Source organism: Anser anser (genome assembly GCF_964211835.1).
Source record: "Anser anser genome assembly, chromosome: 1".
NCBI lineage: Eukaryota > Metazoa > Chordata > Aves > Anseriformes > Anatidae > Anser > Anser anser.
In genome coordinates, this window is record NC_139720.1 from 208,588,491 (window position 1) to 208,607,739 (window position 19,249).

Consider the following 19,249-nt stretch of genomic DNA (forward strand, 5'->3'; position numbering starts at 1 on the left):
ATGGGGGTTATGGTCAGTCTATAGCGCTTCTTCGCCGCCGCTCCTTCTCGGTCACTCTCATCCCCTGTGCTGTGGGGTCCCTCCCACAGGATGCAGTCCTTGCTGAACTGATCCGACGTGGGCTGCCCACAGGCAGCAGCTCTTCAAGAACTGCTCCAGATATGGGTCCGTACCGCGGGGTCCATCCCTCAGGAGCAAACTGCTCCAACCTGCACGGGCAGCAGCTCCTGCCAGGTCACCTGCTCCTGCGTGGTCTCCTCTCCACGGGCTACAGGTCCGGCCCGGAATCTGCTCCGGCAGGGGTCTTCCTCAGGCCGCAGCCTCCGTCGGTGCAGGTCCACCTGCTCCACCGTGGTCTCCTCCACGGGCTGCAGGGTGGAACCCTGCTCCACCGTGGTACTCCATGGGCTGCAGGGGGACAGCCTGCTTCACCGTGGTCCTCACCACAGGCCGCAGGGGACTTCTGCTCCGGCGCCTGGAGCACCTCTCCCCCTCCTTCTTCACTGACCTTGGTGCCTGCAAGGCTGTTCCTCACTCCTCTCACTCTCCCAGCTGCTGTGTGGTGCAGCATTTTTTTTTCCCCCGTCTTAAATATGCTCTCACAGAGGCACAAAACATCACTTACTGGCTCAGCTCTGGTCAGCAGTGGGGCCCTTACCAAACATGGGGCTGCTTCTAGATCCTTCTCACAGAAGCCACCCCTATGGCCCCCTGCTACCAAAACCTGGCGACGTAAACCCACTACAGATTTGTGCAGGACCTTGCACTTGGCCTTGGTGAACCTCATGAGGTTCACACAGCCCCACCTCTCAGCCTGTCCAGGCCCCTCTGGATACCATTCCTTCCCTCCAGTGTGCTGGAGGGGTTGGTTGCAACCACCCAGCCAATTCCTTCCCCACCGAGTGGCCAATCCATCAGATCCATGTCTCTCCAATTTAGAGAGAAGGATATCGTTCAGGACTGTGTGAAACGCTTTGCACAAGTCCAGTTAGATGACATCAGTTGCTCTTCCCCTATCCACAAAGCTGTAACCCCATCGTAGAAGGCCACCAAATTTGCCAGGCACGACCCACCCTTAGTGAAGCCATGTCAGCTGTCACCAGTCACCTCCTTATTTTCCATGTGCGTTTGTTCTTAAATATATATATTTTTAATAGTCTGAGGTTCACTGATCTTGCTGGGCTTTTTCAAAGAGGAGAGGAGGCATAAACAGAAGTCCCCGGAAGCTGAACGGCTGGTATCGTGTCAACATGGTGACCAAGCTTGAAGCTTTTGCAGGTCTGAGTCACTGGTCTTGAAAGATAATGACAAACAAAATATAACAGAGTGCATTAAGCACCAGAAGCGGGTTTTCATTTGAATTAACCAGTTTTTGATTGACTTGTTGCCACCTTTTCAAATATTCAAAGGCACACACTACAGCAGCGACAACAATATGCATCGAAGTTTGGTGCACACACAGTTTATGCAAATCCCAGGAGCTCTACAGTGGCTTGTCTCGTGGGGTGAGAACACCAAAGAGAAAAGCAGCGGCAGATCGGGGCTGTAACATTAAAACGGCAGGGACGGCACCACTGGAGCCACTGAAATGAAAGGCCTCTTTAAGCAGCTTGTAACTGACCTGCAAATTTGCTGTTCCAGGAGGTCGGGAAGAGACACCGCTTTAAAATTGAATTGTCCGTTTTAGGATTTGTCCCTTCTACCGACATTCAAACGAGGAAAAAATCCCTAGCTTTTGCTGGGATGGGGAGGCGTCTGTATGGCAAGGAGCTCTGCCTTGGAGGGACAATTTAGAGACACAGATAATACCATGAGGTGTGTTGCTATCTGAATACTTTGTCTGCACTTTCTGTACCTGGTAGATGCCAGGCCTGATAACACAGCTCTGTAAAGAGTCTCTGACATTGCTGCTCTACTTGGGGGGAAGATTTCTGAGTTTAGAAATAGAAAAGACCTGTTTGATTGTCCAGATCTCCATGCCCAGCAGCTGTTTGGCTAGATCCGCGGAACAGTTTCTAAATGAATTAGTGATGGAGAATAGTTTCTTTCTTCTGAAACAGAAGGTATTATCCTCTGCCTGATGTACATTCCAGACGAGATGGGAGCACGATTTGATGTAGTTAGGCACTTGCAATTTTCCTATACTTAAGCATGTGTTGCGGTTGCATTGCATGAACAGCAAGAAAGATGGACATTTGATTTAAATTAAAGTTAGGGCTGGAAAACATATTATGAAGCCAAAACAGCCATTCGTTTGATTGGAGTCAGGTCTTGGTTCGTCTGAACTCCGTACAGATGCAGCTTCCCTTAAAGAACAGCGTTGCTTGCTATGGGCAAAATGCTTTGACAGTAAAATGGTGCTAGGGCTATGATGTGTTTATAAAGCGTCTTTCCTTTCGTTGTCTGAAGATCACCCTGAAAGCTAACTTCAGCTGAGTTTCTCTTTGATTCTTTGATGATATGTAGTAAACCCAATTTAAAGCAGCTCTCCAAAGCTCTTAGCTATCCAACTGGTTAGCTGTGGATGTGTAACATGCCCATTACTGTAGCGTTTACATGCCACTTGAGATCAGTAGGAAAAGTTGCCATTGCTTAATTCTTAAAATTGAGCTATATTTATTCTATTTTTATGCCTTGATAGTAAGGTTTTTATTCAACTTAAACTATAAAGCAATTTATTACCATACCAACAAGTTTCTTTTATTTTCTGCTTTCAGATTTCTTTTCTGAAGATCCCAGATTAAGTTCTGTTTTGCTACCATTGCCATTTGTTCTTTTGATTCACAGGGATTTTTCAGTGTTTTCCACTTCCATCTTATCTTAAATAAAATGCAGAAATGGTAGTTCAACAATCTGTTCTAGCAAAGCCTTTACACTATGAAGTCAATCTGCCACCTAAAGAAGAGCTTCCAGGTCCTTTTTTGGTTCTTTCACGTATTCCACAAACTACTGCACACTTGGTAACTTCGGGTCTCATTTTCTTCATTTCACCGTTCATCTACAAAAACTGTGAAATCCATTTTGAAAAGTGCTATGGTACCATCAGAAATATATTTTATGTACAGTAGATGTTTGTAAGACTCAACATTTCAGGATACTGGTTGAGAGGGACCATCATCACAACTGAGCACTGCCATTTTTATGTTATCTAGTAATGCCTGAATTTGTGGCTTTTTTTTTTTTTCTGTTAAAGCTGGTTTCTGTTGTGCCAAATGCATACGAGCACGCTTAGTGCCAGTCCTTCACTAGGAGTCTTACAATTTAAATGACATCTAGCTCTTTCTCTCCAGTTTTCCATTTCGAAGTAGATTAACATACCATCTGATCATGTCTCGTTGATGCAGTCTTAAAAACCTTTTTTAACTCCTTATACACAGTGACATTTGGGAAATGGGGGCCTTATTCTTCTCTTGAACATGCTCTTCTTAACCTGGAGTAACTCCATTTACTTTAGCACTGGTTCAAATGCAGTCAGAGTCGAGGGCATTGGTCCCGGTGTCTGCAACAGGAGCTGGACCAAGCCTAGAAAAGTCTCTCTATATTTTTATATGTTCCTGATTATGGAGATTGATATGGTTAAAGACAAAATACTTCAAGAGAGGTGCTGACCTTCCATCCAGTTCTGAATGATCCCACTGCCTGTTCTGGTGCTGAGCTCCAAATTGTTTCGGGAAAGCTAAGACACGAGATGAGTCTCAGCCACTTGGAGAGATGCTGTGAAAGGGAGCTTTCAGCTCGTCTTTAAGTGCACGATTTCAGACTCTGTTTTGTTGTCTTTCATTGCAGCTTTAGGTGCATGGTGGTATTAATTATAACTCCCATCTTGTTTTCCGTCATCTGCAAAGTCAGGAAAAGCTGTTTGTATTATTAGAAGGCTGTGTGCGTCTTTTTTTGGTTTGGATTCTGCACTGTGTCTTTGGATAGCAGCCACTGCCAGCTTTAAAGTTCAGAGGAAAGGAAGTACAAGTGATTTAACTGCAGCTTTAAAATATAGGTTATAAAGGTACAAGATCCTACTTTAAAGATATTCTTGTGAAGATCAATTCATTCAGGTGGGTGGTAAAAAACTTACCATAGAAACTCCGTTAAAGAACATTCACTGTTTCAACCTAGGTAAGATCTGCAAGCTGACATTAAAAATGTTGGGATAGGAGAAATATGCGATGGTGCAAACACTATTGAGAGAGAGATGCTGCCAGAAAATATTACTGGAAAAGGATAGTAGAACATAATATAAACACTCTAATTTTACTAGAGCTGCCCAGTGTGCCAAGTGGGATAGGTATAAAAATAAGAAGTATTAAAATGTAGGTGGCATCGGATGGCAACACATTCTGAAGCTCAGCAGAGGAATTGCTGCTCTGCAAAGCGGTTAGCACTCCTCCAGAGTCTACCCTGATACAGAGCATGTTCAACTACTGCATCTTTTACAAACTGGTTCGGTGTTTATTGGAAGTGAGAAGTAGTAGGAAGATTCCCTTAATTTTCCTATAAATCATTTTCTTAATTGGTAATGTTAAAAGCCGTAAATGTTATTAGATCATGTAGTCTGACCTCTTAGGACACTGCAAGTTGGTAAATTCCAGCTCCTTAATCCACCATTTTAACACAGACAAATCACATATCTACTTCAGATCCTGGTTTCCCAAGCTCACCGTGCAAGGATCCCATTAGCTCTTTTGGGCTATGAAAATATTGAAAATAACATTGGGCTTTTATTCAGACCCACTATCAATTGTTAAATTTCACCAGAAATTTTAACGTTTCATGTTTTTTCACCAATCATGATGATTTTATAGCACTGCTATAGACAGCTGAGGAATATTTCTCTGTCACTGCCATCCCTAACTGAGCTTACTCTCATGACTAGTTACCCACACAAATGTCTTGTAATTAAAAACACTGAAAGAAAGCCCATTACAGAAAACGTTCTTTCTTTCTGCGCTACTTGCATATTGCTTTTTACTGTTGGAAAGTGCTTGTTTCTTTAGTCTGAAAGTCATCCCGCATTAAATCAAATGCTTTACAAAACTCTAATTGTGTCAAAATATGAGTAACTGTTTCTTAAGATCTATTTTTCAGAAAAGCAGTATAATTGGCCTGAGTTCCCACACATTCACTTTCGTTATTCTTCCTCGGATGAATTCGGTGTTATGTTTTCCATTATTTTGTCTGTAATAGATGTCAGGCTACCCAGTGTAAGTGACTTGCATCTTCTTTTCCCTTCTTAAATATTTGCACAGCATTAACCCTGTTCTAATCTCTCGGTAGCTGGTTCAGTATTAATCAGTGAGTCAGATTCCTCTTCTGCTAGCTCGTCTCATTTACTGGGTAGAAGTTAAATGAGCCTGCAGATTTAAAAATGTTTGTCCTTGAATAGATGTAGTTTAATATAATTCTTGGTTATTAATGGACTGGAAAAAAAAAGTTATTTCCTGTGAAATAATTGCATTATCCTAGTTATTTTCAAAAACCAGAACAAAAATACTTACTGAACATTTTAGCCTTTATTAAAACATTATTAACAATTTCCCCATCTCCATCAAGTAAATAGCTAAATTGTCGCTCAGTTTACTGGGTTTCAATACACTTAAAAAATGTTCTATTGTTCTTTCTTTTTTCAGGCCATGGATTTTTTTTCTTCATGCCCTCAGCTTCCTTTATCAACTTCCTGCATGGTCTTAGATTTATATAGATTACTCCCTGGTTCCCTGTTGTTCTGTTTTGTGTTTTTTTTTTTTTCTTATATATTACTTTTTTATTTCTGCTTATTGTTTTATTTTGACACTGAATGAAGAGGTCCGTTTGTCAAAGTCGGATCCTCTTTCATCACTGTGGGGTCTCGGGGAGAATGGCTTCCTTTTAGAAGCAGACCACCAGTATGATTGAGTCTGGAACTGGTCGAAAGGGGACCGAGGCCGTATACCCAGAGGGCTCCGTCTGATCCTGAGGTTTGCATCAATGCCTCATGAAACCAGGCACCAGTCACGTAACACCACAGTTAGCCCTTTAGCTGCCTGATCCCTTCTTAAATTTAAGAATGTTTAATGCAAGGAGGGATGAGTTTAATTTCCCCCTCTTTTTAGTAAATGGCAAGATATGAGCTCTCAGCTTTTATAAGCTTTTATCAGTTGCTTTTAGTGAGTTTTTATAGTTGCCATAAGCCCCCAGAAAAGAAAATAACAGCATGCTGACACCGAAAGTGCTGACCTTGCCTTTATGGCAGTGCCACAGATGTGCTGCTATAATCTTCATTTCACGGCTTAGGTTGACCTTTGCACACAGACACTGAAAAGAAATCAATTTTACAGATCTTAATATCTACTGGAAGGAGTTCTCCTCAAGTCTGTGTTTTTATTTCATACTAATTACTGTGAAATAACATAATTTAATTGCAGTTAAGTGGAGAGAGAAAAAGAAACGTTTCCAGTAATGGGCTTTCCTTCAGTTTTTTTAAATACCGTACGTTAGTGTGGGTAACTAGGCAGAAGAGGAAGCTCAGTTAGGGATGTCAGTGGCAGTGAAAAGCATTTCTGAGTTATACTTCAGTGTTTCTCTCCCATCCTTTTCTAGCATAAATTAGAAGATGGCTTCGAACCCTTATCTGCAGCCAGGTCATACGTTTCTATCGGATGCGTGCAGCGAGGCATTCTCTGAGGTTTGTTTTTACCTGTAGTTAAAGCTGAGATATGTGGTAGGTACACATCTTTACAGTGCTAAGTGAAGTGTTGCAGTTAAGTATATCACCTAGATAACACACCAGATGACCTCTAACATACAGAACAAGATGTCCAACCCGCTCTTTGCCTCTGTGACAAGATTTCAACATCACTGCTTCTGCTGAAACTTAAAAGCTCCAAAAGGACCACTTGCACAGTTCACTTTGAGATACCAGAATCTAGTGCTCAATCAATAGGTAGGTGGAGGTTGTTGAAGCCCTGTTTAAATGAAAATCTGATAAACTCTCCCACCATCACCAGCCTTTTTCCTCTTCATTTCATTTTGTCATACCTTAAATTCCTGTCCTTACTGCAGTCAGAAGCTTTTGCCTAGGAAGATGATGAGAACAGCATATGTTTGCTGTTATCAGCTATGGTAGCACATAGCACAGCAGCAGCATCGCACCTTGCTTGCCTGGTACAACTGTACCATCACTTCATTATGTAAAGAGACTCTTTAAAAAGCAAAGCAGAACAAGGCGGTTAGCAGAGAGGATGGCTATGCTTGCACTATGTACTTATAAAGGAACTCTAGTTCGATGATCAGTGGAGCAGAATTTCTTTCAGTTACGGTAAAAATTATAATGAAATCAAACATCAAACGGTCTTTCTAGGGCTTTTGGTGGAAAGAAAAAATACAAAACACTCAAATCCAAGCATAATGATATCGCAAATGGTATTAATACCAGTGGTCAGCAGCAGTTTATTTATATTAGTGCACCTTCTCCAATCAAGGTGGGCATGGTCTACTCCAGGTTGTGAAATAAGTGTATCTGGGACCATTCCAGGAATCCAGCTGGTCCAGACTGGGTCCATTTCTGTTCTCCTGACCTCTCGTGGATGGTCACAGCCAAAGAGATCTGCACAGAACGATTTCTGGTCCTTCCTAGCAAGGATTCCTATGCTCAGGAATTCAGGTGCTGACTAACCAGAGCCAAAATCATGGCAGAGTTCGTTCTAACAAATTAATTCTTTGGACTTCCAAGTTTCACTGCTTGGCGATATTTCTTGGTAGTGTTTAATTCTCTAGCATCAATGTAGTTTTGGGGGATGAAGGATCAAGGCAGAGCACGATGCCCCTGACAAAGCACGTTGGTACATTTTGTTTAAGGAAGAGACAAAATGACCATGGCCAAAGTGATCACAAGCAAACAGATCCTAAACAGACTTGTGGAAGACAGGTTCTGGATCTCCACTGCTAGCGTAGTCATCAACTTACACAAAATTTTGCCCTTCAACCTACAGTTATTCTGTGCTCTTATTGCAGAAGAGTAGAGGTAGCAGCGAATGGTGACAGCTCTTTTCTATTAGACAGAACAAACAATGGTGTGTGCTTTATCACATTCCTGGTCCACACAGAGTTGGCTGCCATAAAAGTAGAAAATCTGAGTTCACACATGCTCAGGAGGGACCTATTTAGAGTACTGTAGCAAAATTGTCTGCACTGAGTGTATTCTTCCCCTTTCCAACCCCCTCCTACTGCTACCAACCAGGCTGCACATATGGCATCCCTAGAAAGCAATTGAACGTGCTGCAATGCTGGAGTTGCCAGGGTTGAGTGGCAATCTCTGTGCAATTGTTCTGCTCAGCACTGGGCCAGTGGAAAAAAGAAATAGCCTGTGATGAGAGAATTAAAGGCTATTACAGGGTACATATGCATACAGGAGCTGATCTAAAATCGCACACGCAATCTTAATTCTGTTCTTCGCTCACTTCTGAGCGCTTGACTTGGCGAACTTTGAGTTTCTTTAGTAAATGCTTTTTTTTAGGTGTAATTAAATATAAAGATGGCTGTGGGCCTTTTAAGAGAGCGCTGTGGGTTGCACTTGCCAGCACTTGCCTTAATCTATGTGCTGGATTTAGTTCTAAGTCCAAGGGAACAAATCATCGGGTTGTGTTAGGCTTCGTTACTGAGAGAGCTTTTCACACTGATCTGAACCATTCACTTAGATTTATAGTACCTCAAAGTACTGGGCTGGGTTTTGCCCATGGTGTCTGGGCAGAAAAAAAAAAATAAAAAAATCTAGTGTCATTAATTGTGCTGTGTCACCCAGTTTATCAGCTTTCTCAGACTGTACATTTGTATCCATTTGCTGAGCTTTTGTACAGAAAAAAAGAATAAATCTCTCTCCAAATGAACTGTTGGAACAATCTGCTTCTTTTTCAAGTTCATATAAAGCAAATTAAAAACTAGATTAAAAGATTGTTAGCCTGCTTTAAACATACCCATGTGTTTGTCATGGCCAAAGCAGTTAAAACAATAAGATACCCCTAAATACATGTGCAGATGATTTTTTTTCAGATCTCTTCAAAAAGCCACCAAGCCAATCGTATTCAGCTTTAGGATTCAGGTTTGACAATGGAGCACTCTCTGCCCCTGATCTACAAAATGTGTAAATTCGTGCTTCATTTAAAGCACCTCCATCACACTCTTGTAGTCACTGGATTCACTCAAGCTAAGTACAGCTTACGTTAAACCTGTGCTTTGGGTGTCGAGGGATTCAGAGACTGCCGTTCCGTTCATTTTTCTTACATCAACTAGCACAGCCCAACGGGGGCTCCAGTGCTATTTCAACCTGCACGGTGACTAATGCAGTTTTCAGCTGATTTTAGGATTAAACCATAAGCAGCACTCTCAACTCATTTTACTCATCTTCAGAATAAAATTCAGGAGGATTGATGAGCTGACAAGCCATCTGACAGATCTGTTCACTCATCAAATTATACAGGCATGTTTCGATCTCAGCCCCTAAGCTGGGATACTAAACGTAACCTCTGATCCCACCTCTTATGCTGGGGTGAAGGTAACAGATTGTGATTTTGAAGCAACAAAACTATGTCTTTCAGACTTTAAGCAACCTATTATACTAATTTGGAAAAGCAGATTTTCTCACGATATCTGGCAGAGTTAATAAGGAAGGAAGCATGTGAGAGGTTGTTGATTTACCAATGTAAATTACACCCTTTTAAACCAGGGTCTCACAGTTTATAAGCATGTCATGAAATGGTGTTTGTAAAATTATACTGTCCACAACAGGCTAGCCCGGAATTTTAGTAGTTGCAAAGCAAGGTAGGAGGCCCTCTGGTAGGGCTGCCTGTCCTCATTTCTCTAATTGAAGTGAGTAGCCCAATGGGAAAACCATTATTTCTAATATTATATACACAAATTAAAACTCCATTTAGAGGTACAGTGGGACCATCTTATAATTGACTTTGATCGCGAAGAAATATCTCAGTAATATTTATAGTAATATGGTCTCTGCCAGAAAGGGTATCTAGAAGGGAAAATATTATTTTACTGAGAAAGGGCTGAGCACGTGTAACACCAAATTTACTAGAGCTGTGGGGGCTGGAATAAGCTGCTTTGGTGCAGTAAGCTGCCTAATAGCAGCAAAATGTTGCTGAGATCCATCCTTCAACTTCCTATTCTGCGTTCACAATGACGAAGGAAATTACAGATTCTATTTAAGCAGGCAGCTCCTTGGATAAGCCACAACACCTTTATGTCATTTTTTTTTCCTATAGGTTGACGCTTTAAAAAATCCTCCTAAAAATACCCGTAAAAATATGCTAAGCATTTAAAATTGCAGTTTTCTTCCCTGTAGGAGATGAGAAGCATCCAGCAAGCTACTAGAGCACTGGAGGGGCCAGTGATCATCTATTAGCAGTCTGAATGGACAGGCAATCACTTGAAAGTCTTTGATCCCCAGGGGTAATTAGGAAGACATTGAATAGGAAGTGCTGACTCTTTGCATCGAACAAACATTGAGTTTAACTGCTTCATTTTATAACATGTCTTCCTCCCAGTCACTTCCTTGAAGGTTTCAAAGAAATGTGATGCTTCAGCTGGAAGCTTTTTTTTCTTCCCTATTAAGAGCAATTGAGGACTAAATTAAAATATAAAGTGTTCTCCTAAGAAGGGACTAATACTATTTGGTAGACCATCTGCTTCTGTCTTGGAAATCTTTGATACAGCTCTTCAGTGAGGAGGGGTCAGAGAATAAATGGTGTGTGTCAAATCAAAGCAAGTGAATGCCTTTGCAGCCAGGAATTTAGGTGATTAACACCGTGCTTTGTTTCCCTGAGAGGTAGTTCCTACTCTGGTGGCAACATTTTAAGAGGTAGGAAGCTCTCAGTCGTTTGAATTCCTTCTTTGCAGGTGGTGATTTTGGCTGGGGGAAGGAGGAAACCCAGGTTTCCTTCTGGTGCTTTCATAGTTTGAGCTCTGAATGTAGAGGAATGGCCAAGCAATAAAAAAAAAAAAAAAAAAAAAAAGACACAATTATCTCTCTATTTAGCACCGAAATCCTTCATCCTACTCGCTTCACCCAGGGACAGGCAGTAAGGGTTCTCCATTTCTCAGCATGAAGAATTTGCAGCCTGGCCTAACAGAGTGTCTTTATCCCCAGCCGATGAAGAAGGCTTGTAAAACCTTTTTTTTTCTCACTGGAGCTGGATCACTGAGCAATCTGGGAAGGGGCCAGTCAGGGAGCTTACAATAAAGGGCATTACCCTAAACGTCCCTCTTTGGTTTGTTCTGTTTTATTTTTCTAAATGATTGCCCTGTGACAAATAAACCAACAGGGCAGGAAGCAGAACCGTGGGACCTCCCAGCCGCAGGCTGTGTCTTCACTTAAACAACACGCAATCGATCTGTCTTTGGGGCTCTGGTCTTCGAGGCCTCTTAATTTTGCATTTCCAGGCCTGGCTTCAGCCGGGCTGTGTGTAGGGTTCTCTGCTCCCACACGGTGGGCAGGTTCACGTCCGTCTGGGCAGGGGGTGATTTCTCAAGTCGGGTTTTCCATTCCATAAATAAGTGCTCTAAGCCGTGAAAGGAGGGCATTTACCCATAGGAAATAACTCCAGATGCTGGTAACGTCACAGAGGGCTGTGCAGTTCTCAGTCCCAAGGTGACCGCAAAAGTCCGTGCAGGAACTGCGCTCTCTTTGTCCCGCAGCGCCTGGCTCAGTGACCAGGTATTTACAGGGGAAAGGTGTGAATTCGCGATATTACGGACCACTGGGGTCTGCAGTAAGGATACCAGACTTCAATTCCAGGTCCGAGAGCTTGTTTAGTACTTGGGCATTAAATCGCTGCAGCATCAGAGCCGCATGCCTTTAGATGAACCCCGCAAGGAGCCAGGACTTGGCCTTACAAGCAAGGAGAGCAGGTACGATACACCACATCCAGGCTTGCTGCTCTTACCCCCTTCTGACACCAAAAGGGCCACAGGACATACTTTAATCCTCGATGTCTGCCGTGTTGGCATGTCCTGCCTCTCCAGGCCACAGAAACATTGTCCAGCACGGAAACAGAAACAGCAGTGAAAGCGAAAAACAAACTGGTTGTTTTCTTTCTCTAATGTTTGTTTTGCCGCTTCCATTCTCCTTAATCTTGCGCGCCTCTTCCTTGATTTATTGAAGATTGACAAACCAGTGATTATTTCATGCTGAAAGGCTCCTTTTCATAACACTGAATGTCACAAAAATATGATTAATTCTGCAACAGTCAATTCTCCCACTTCTACAGAAATCATATAATTTCAGTGTAGAGAGACAGTTATCCAGATAATTACAGTCAAGTTTATTCCAGAGACAGGAGTGAAAGCAATACATTTACTTGAGTCAAAATTAGCCCTGAGTAATTCAGTGGAGGAATTCAGCTTTTTTTTTTTTTTTTTTTTTCAATTAGGAGAAAAAGTAAAACTCAGGTCTCATTTTAGAAAGTGTGTTATTATAAGACTGATTGTTGAACCTGGAGGTTAAAGAGGAATGTGTAAGCACCACGTATCTCATGCTTGATTCCGCAAAAAGACGGGGGAGCAAAGAAACAAAATATTCAAGACATCTTCTTAACCACTGACTGAGCTCCAGCTGTTTTTCCTATTCCCTTTCTTTCTTTGCTTTCCTTTGCTCTCTCTGAATCTTCCCTCTTTTTCTTGGTTTCTAACCTGTATTTTTCTCACCTTCCTCCTTTTTTTTTCGCATTTTTATTCTTGTTCATTATGGCACCGGTACCCCTCACACTGTCTTTTCACACTTTCTTTGCCCCGTGCTGCACTGGGGGGCTTTGGAAAACCGTTCTCCCTACCAGCAGCACTCCTTTGGCTTGTTTTATTTCAGATTAGAAGCCCCAAAGACTTTCTGTCTCGCCTGACTGCTCTCTGGGCTCCGTGTAAATCCAGGCTGTGCACCACGCTCGTGCTGCTGATGATTCACTCCTTGCTTTTGTTGAGCTTCCATTCAGAGAAACTCCTTTTCTTTTTTTTTTCACTGTTCAGGGCAAGATCGTAAAACAATTGTTATTTTCTTCATTCATTAGCTTCTCGAGGAGCTTCGGCCGGGTGAGGAATCGCTAAGGCAGCAGCAGTACCTTCAAGACATAGCTCAGGGAGGACAGGAGAGGAGGCAGCAGCAGAGTCTGTGAGAACGCATTTAGCAAACACCAGAGAAGCAGCTGGTGGCTTCGGCCGTAGCCTTAATTTCAAACATCATAATTGATTGGGTTTGGTTATTTATTACACTTAGCTTGCCGCCTTGGGCAAAGCAACAAGATAATAAAGGGCCAGCAGTGTGTTTTTCTTTTTTTTTTTTGCTGACTGGTGTGGTTTCTGGGGGTCTCATATGCTTCAGTAAGCACGTCTTGTCTTTTCTTCTCCCCGTGATCTATCACAATCATCTGCCTCTCTCGGCGAACTCCTTCGCTCCATCAACCTGTCCCAAATGATGTCCATTTTGTTGACCATGTGAATTATTATCTTTGTCCGTTTTCACCCGAAATGCTCTTCCAGTTTCTTTGTTCTCTGCTCCGCTGAGTAAGATGTTTTGACTCCAGGGTTTCGCTGTGTCATAAGCAAGTGGCAATAATACAGAGATGCCCCAGAGCCCGGGTTTCTTGAGAGCAAACTTTGAAAGGGTGTTCCTCTTTATTTGGCTTAACAGCATCAGCTAATGTTGCTTACGGTCTCCACAAGCTGCTGTAGAGTAGGAATAATGCGATGCCAAAGAGAATAATGTGTTAAAACCTGAAGAATCATGATCCTGAGTACTTGGTGCCACCAGCATGAACGATGATTTATTTGGGTGGTTAAGTAGCTCATCTGATGCTAAAGCTGTTTGTAAATTTGCTTTGCTCAAGCGAATCTGAGCCCAGCAAATGAATAGCCACATCACACCGCGGTGGATGAATTGCTGAGCTCAGCAGAGCCATCAAACCCTGAAAGGACCGGGGAGTTTGACTCCCTTCTTTTGCCCACCAAGAAGGCAGCCAGAGACGCCACAGGACTGAGGACAAGACTGTTTATTCTGCCACAGAAAACTCTGCTACCCATTCAGCAAGGTTCGGGGCACTTTTTGCTAGCGTGCAGCTATAGTTAAAAGTGTGCAAGCGTGCTCGATGTCAAAACATGAGCATAATGAGCCAGATGTCCCAGATGCCTTTACCACATCATCCGAATTGTTGGTGCTGAAACGGCCCAGAGAGCACACACGCGGGGTTTCCCCGACGTATTGTTTCCATTTCAAGGGAAGGCAGACAAAAGAGTTTTATTAGCCATGGGGAATGTAACCAAAGCTTCTGCAAAGAGCATGTCAGGAGGCTTCCCAGGCAGTGAAAGCTACATGGTATTTTACAAAAGGGTACGCTCTAATGGTTGTTAATTGCAGTGTGCTCTTTTAATACATGGGGAGCCTTCAATATCTGAATATCTACTGAGCAGCATGGTGGGGAGGGACATGGGGGCTTTTAGGAAGGCACTTGCTCTTTGAGAGCCACATCTTATATCTAGCTGAGCAGAGGGAAAAAAAAAAAAAAAAAAAGCCAAAGAGAAAATGTCAGCAGTGGGTTCAATTGACCTGGAGACTGAGAACATCAGGAATCCCAAACTATTTTTACAGCCTTACTTTGCTTTTAGGAACGTTAACACTTCAAAGTATGTGACTGTGTTTCTCATCTATGGTTCCAGGGTTTTTCCTTGATTATGGTCTTTTTTTTTTTCCCCACACGAAAGAACTTTGCATCAGTTTAGCACAGAACAAGGTTGATTTGTGTTGTCCTAAAACCTTTAAACAACTGTGTGCATCAACAGTTTTACACATCCCACTGAGATTTAGAGACCCAAAGCATCCACTGCTGTTACTGCTTGACTTTTTAGCATGAGTATGGCACTTAGAGGTAAAGCAGAAGACTGAATCTTTCATCAGCTTGTAAATCAGATACTGTTGGTATTTGGTAGATAGTAATGATAAATACTTAGCCAGGAGATTTCCTAGTAACATACATAACACCAGAGTGTGTTTCCAAAGCAAATTGGACTTCTTGTTCTGATTTCTGAAAGGCTTTTGTGGTTATTACTCACCTGCAGCAGAAATTATGTGCTATTTGTCTTACGGTTGTGAATATTTATAGGTTTTTATATTGTTTGGAAACATCAAATTAGAAAGTCTTAATGGAGCATGAAGTGTAAGCTTTTGCATTGTTTTCTGTTTTTTTTAAAGCCACTTAGTAATCAAATGCTGTTCAAATAGTCCTCTGTTTCTCAGATTTTTGCACTTTTGTATGCATGGTGTGCATACATCTCATTCTCATAAGGCATGTGTGCGATGTTGGGATCAAGGCACACGAAGCTTTTTGCTTCAGGAAAATCTATTAACCAAAGGCAAAAGTTGACATGTTAATGCAGGCCCGTATGATAACATAGATACTTTTATCTGTGCGTGATAGTGCAGACAGCATCGTTGTTACCTATAATTCTGTCATATTTTCTAGATTGGGACATTGTAAGATACTTTGCAAACGTTTAGGAATGGATGGTGACATGGAACCATGATTCACTTGCTCAGGGAGATGGATAATACGCAGAAAAGTCACAGCACTTCCAGACTACGAGCTCTGTCCTTTGACTGAAGCACGATTTTCTCTTCCTAAGACATTTCCTCTCAAGTGCTTTTAATGCATTTTGCATGCCTGTAAGAAATGCTCGTAGTCTTCCCTCTGCACCCAAAACAATGCTGACTTCTTCACCTTCATTTTCATGCGGTAAAGAACGATGTAGAAGCAACAAATTCCTACTGAGGACAGGAGACACTTAAGCTGTGATAGCCAAGAGTGTGTCAAATGGTCTAGTGGAAAAGCCATTGGTTCAATTCATGCCTGAGCCAGCGATGCCTGGTACGAATTCATGCATGTCGTAATCTGAAGGCATCTGGTAGATGGAGTTGGAATTAAGCACTTAGGTCAGCAGAGGCATCTGGACTGCTTGCTGTCAAGGACTGCCTGAGTTTGGAGGGGTGAAGAAGACGGGTTTCATTCTCCTCTGACTACAAACACCCGCGTGGTTAACGTGGGAACCCACACTAAGAGCTCTGCAGCATCTGGGGAGCACTCTGGTCCCTGGAGAGGTCCGGTCGCTGGACGGCGTGTACAGGCAGCATCTGGTACTGGGCTTACACAAAAGCTGCTGGAGGAGGGGTGCACGCAACACCTGTAGGGCTCGGGAACCTGTGAGCACAGAGTAAGTTAAGGGGACTAACACACGGTCTCCTTCAAATGTCCAGAGAAGTGAACCGAGTCAGTCCTCTAATCCGATATACTTCTCTTTTTGCTTTCTGAGAAGTAGAAATAACAGATTCCCACCTGATGAGGTTTTATGAGGTTAAAAGCTGTGAACACGTGTCCAGGCAGCCTGGCGAGGATGAGGGCCATATAAGCACAAAGATACTATGCAAACGTAGCAATGCCAAACGCTTGATACAAATTCGTTGCTCCCAGTCTGATTTCTTCTCTTCCCTTGCACGGTATCTCTGCCAAATATTCTCCCTTCAGATCAAAATGCTGGCCACTGCCCGAAGTGTCCTGAGTGCATCACAAGTTGTGCTGGTGGTATTCCTTCTGGGTACGTGTACTTGGATAAACACATTTGGGCTGTGACCAGCTCCCTGGGAGACTTCCCTTGCTGCTTGGGGGTTTTAGGAGAGTATTTTCTTTCCTAATGACCCAGACTTTGTTAACAATCCCAGGCCCAGTTTACATGGTAAAATGAGACGTTTGTTCTCCTTGTTTTGTGATGTTGTGTTAGTGCAAAGACAAGTTTATTCATGTTAGTAAATGATAGATGACCTAATTGAGACTGAAGTGGAAAAAAGTCACTGATTTCGCTAAATTACCTAAACATGCCATTTTTGGAGAACTACTCCGATTACTTTTCAGTCATCTTGAAAAGATTGTTCCTGATGCACAGGTTTAAATAAACTAACCACTTGTCCCTGTCAGTGTTTGCCAAGCTCAGATGTACCTTTGTGAACAAAATGAGAACTATATAAAATGGAAATGCTCTTATTTCTGCACTGTTTTTGATTCTTTTTTTTTATGCTAAAAGGCTGTGATTCTAGTGCCATTGCACAGTTTCTTGGAGAAATTGTAGAGCAAAATATCAAGGCACTCCCTTAGAAAAGAAATGTCATTCCAAGTGTAGCAAATATCAGATCATTTAGCTGTAGAGAGCCTGCAGCTAAACTGGATCCTGATTGAATATGAAATGTTTATGCTGGGGAAGGAAGAACTGATACGGAAAGCCACGTTGTTTTGCTTTCTGTTTTCAAGGGGCAAGTATTAGTTGTGTAAGCATACAATTTTCCATACTCCACATACATGTGTTTGCTTTTTAAGCATTCTGTCTTGTTCCTTAACTTCACCTGTCTTTATGTAATGGCTTGAAACAGATTCATGTGTACACTGGATGACTTTGCATGGCCGAGAAACCTAGAGAGAGCTATGTCCTGGTGTCACACAAATCTAAGTGGTGCTCCTTGTGTTCAAACCTTGAGGATGTATCTTTGATCTGCGTAGGGGAAGCTGAATTGTACTGAGGAGCGCTCACTCGTGGTCATGTTGCATTCCTGGTGCTGAGCACAAAGGGATCTCTTCAAGATTGATCTAAAATTGCATTAAGTTTTTCTTGGTCTTACTTAGGAAAAACTGTCAGAGGGGCTTGTGAGTTTAATTGATGGGTTAAAAAGAAAAAAGAACCTACATAATATGCTTTGACTACAGCAAAGCAAACCAAAGAGCAATTTCGTAGGATCTATTGGTATGCTGAGAAATAATACCCCTTGTATTTTCATGTTCACTGCATCGTCACCCCAGCCTTGGGAGTTTTCTGAAACACGGTGCCCGATTATTCCCTCCCACAGGCCGTGGATCAGGTGTGGTTCCACTGGAAGAAGCAGGGTGGATTGGTAGAGGTGATCTAAAACTAGTTCAAGCGGGGGTAAAGAATTAGTGGGGGTAAAGACTTAGTGGGGGTAAAGACTTAGGGAATCGGTACGGTAGAATCACTAGGGGCTGTCTAACCACACAAATCCCATTTTTGCCCCAAAACAACGACCACCAATAAGCCAGTGGACTGAGGGTTTAGGAAGTTCCCCTGCTACAAGTTCTGAATCTCTCCCAGGCAGAAAAAGATGACTTTTCTCATTGCTCACCACAGCCATGCACCTGTTTGGCCTAAACTGGCACCTGCAGCCGATGGAAGGGCAGATGTATGAAATCACGGAAGACACGGCCAGCAGTTGGCCAGTGCCAACGGACGTCTCCTTATATCCTTCGGGGGGCACAGGGTTAGAGTTACGTGACAGGAAAGGCAAAGGAACCAGTGAAGGTATGGTTGGTGTGTGTCCATGTCGTGAGTCTTCTGTCTGCCTCTGAACTCCAGCCACCCAATCTCATGTTCCATTACCCTCAATGCTGCCATTGTCAGGTGCTTTTTCCAGTCTTTTCACGTCTAGAACTAGTAGTCGTCAGTCTTGTTTCCGTATGTGTCTAAGTTTCATACCCTTCTGATATTCACTGATGCAGTAAAAGCGTGTACAATCCTCATCACACATCTCAGGCATTCTCAAGGTGGAACTCTGCACCTTATCTCTAAGGCTACAGATGTCCATCGTGAAAACCTTGCCTCGAATGCCTATTTTCATGGAGAAAAAGCATCTTGAAAAGTAAATGATTCCTGGAGCAGTGGATCCAACTAAAACATTTGGTTTTGCCTGCTCATTGCCACCATGTGCCAAATGTTTTGAGGACCAAAGAACCAGTGGGTACTGGCGTTCCCTGGCTGGACATCTCTTTGCTAAGCTGGCCAGATGGAAGACCTGCTCTCCTCAAAGTGTCGTGGTGCTGGCAGCTCGCACCTTTAACTGAAATTGGAAGCAGCTGATGGTTTGTCAGTCCAGCAGCTTGACGTCTTCCTGTGCTCTGTATAGAAGCAGCACTGCCAAAAGCACCCGTAAACCCTGCAAGGGCAGGTGTTTTATCCCTCCCAAAACTTGGAGGAATGAGGAATTGAAAGATTCAGAAAGCTGTTCTGCAATTCAAATGCTCAGAAAGCTGTTTTGTTTGTGTGTCGAGCTGCTTTATACAAGGCTAACAGATTCCAGTAAAATGTAAGTCTTTGGCTTTTTTGCTATTTATTTTGGGGGAGGAAGGTTTTGGGGTAAGAGATTTGCTACTGTTCTGGCAACTGATTGAATTCAAAA

At 42.7% G+C, this 19,249-nt stretch overlaps 1 protein-coding gene across 6 annotated transcripts in view; it reads left to right on the forward strand.

Moving 5' to 3' along the window:
* Positions 1–19,249, forward strand: part of TENM4 (teneurin transmembrane protein 4) — a 1,267,116-nt gene that overhangs the window by 1,065,684 nt on the left and 182,183 nt on the right. For all 6 annotated transcript variants that reach the window (XM_083820251.1, XM_083820252.1, XM_083820255.1 and 3 more), the window contains one exon: positions 18,205–18,375. In XM_083820251.1, the coding sequence (XP_083676377.1) occupies positions 18,205–18,375 (171 nt within the window). The remainder of the gene's footprint in view (positions 1–18,204; positions 18,376–19,249) is intronic.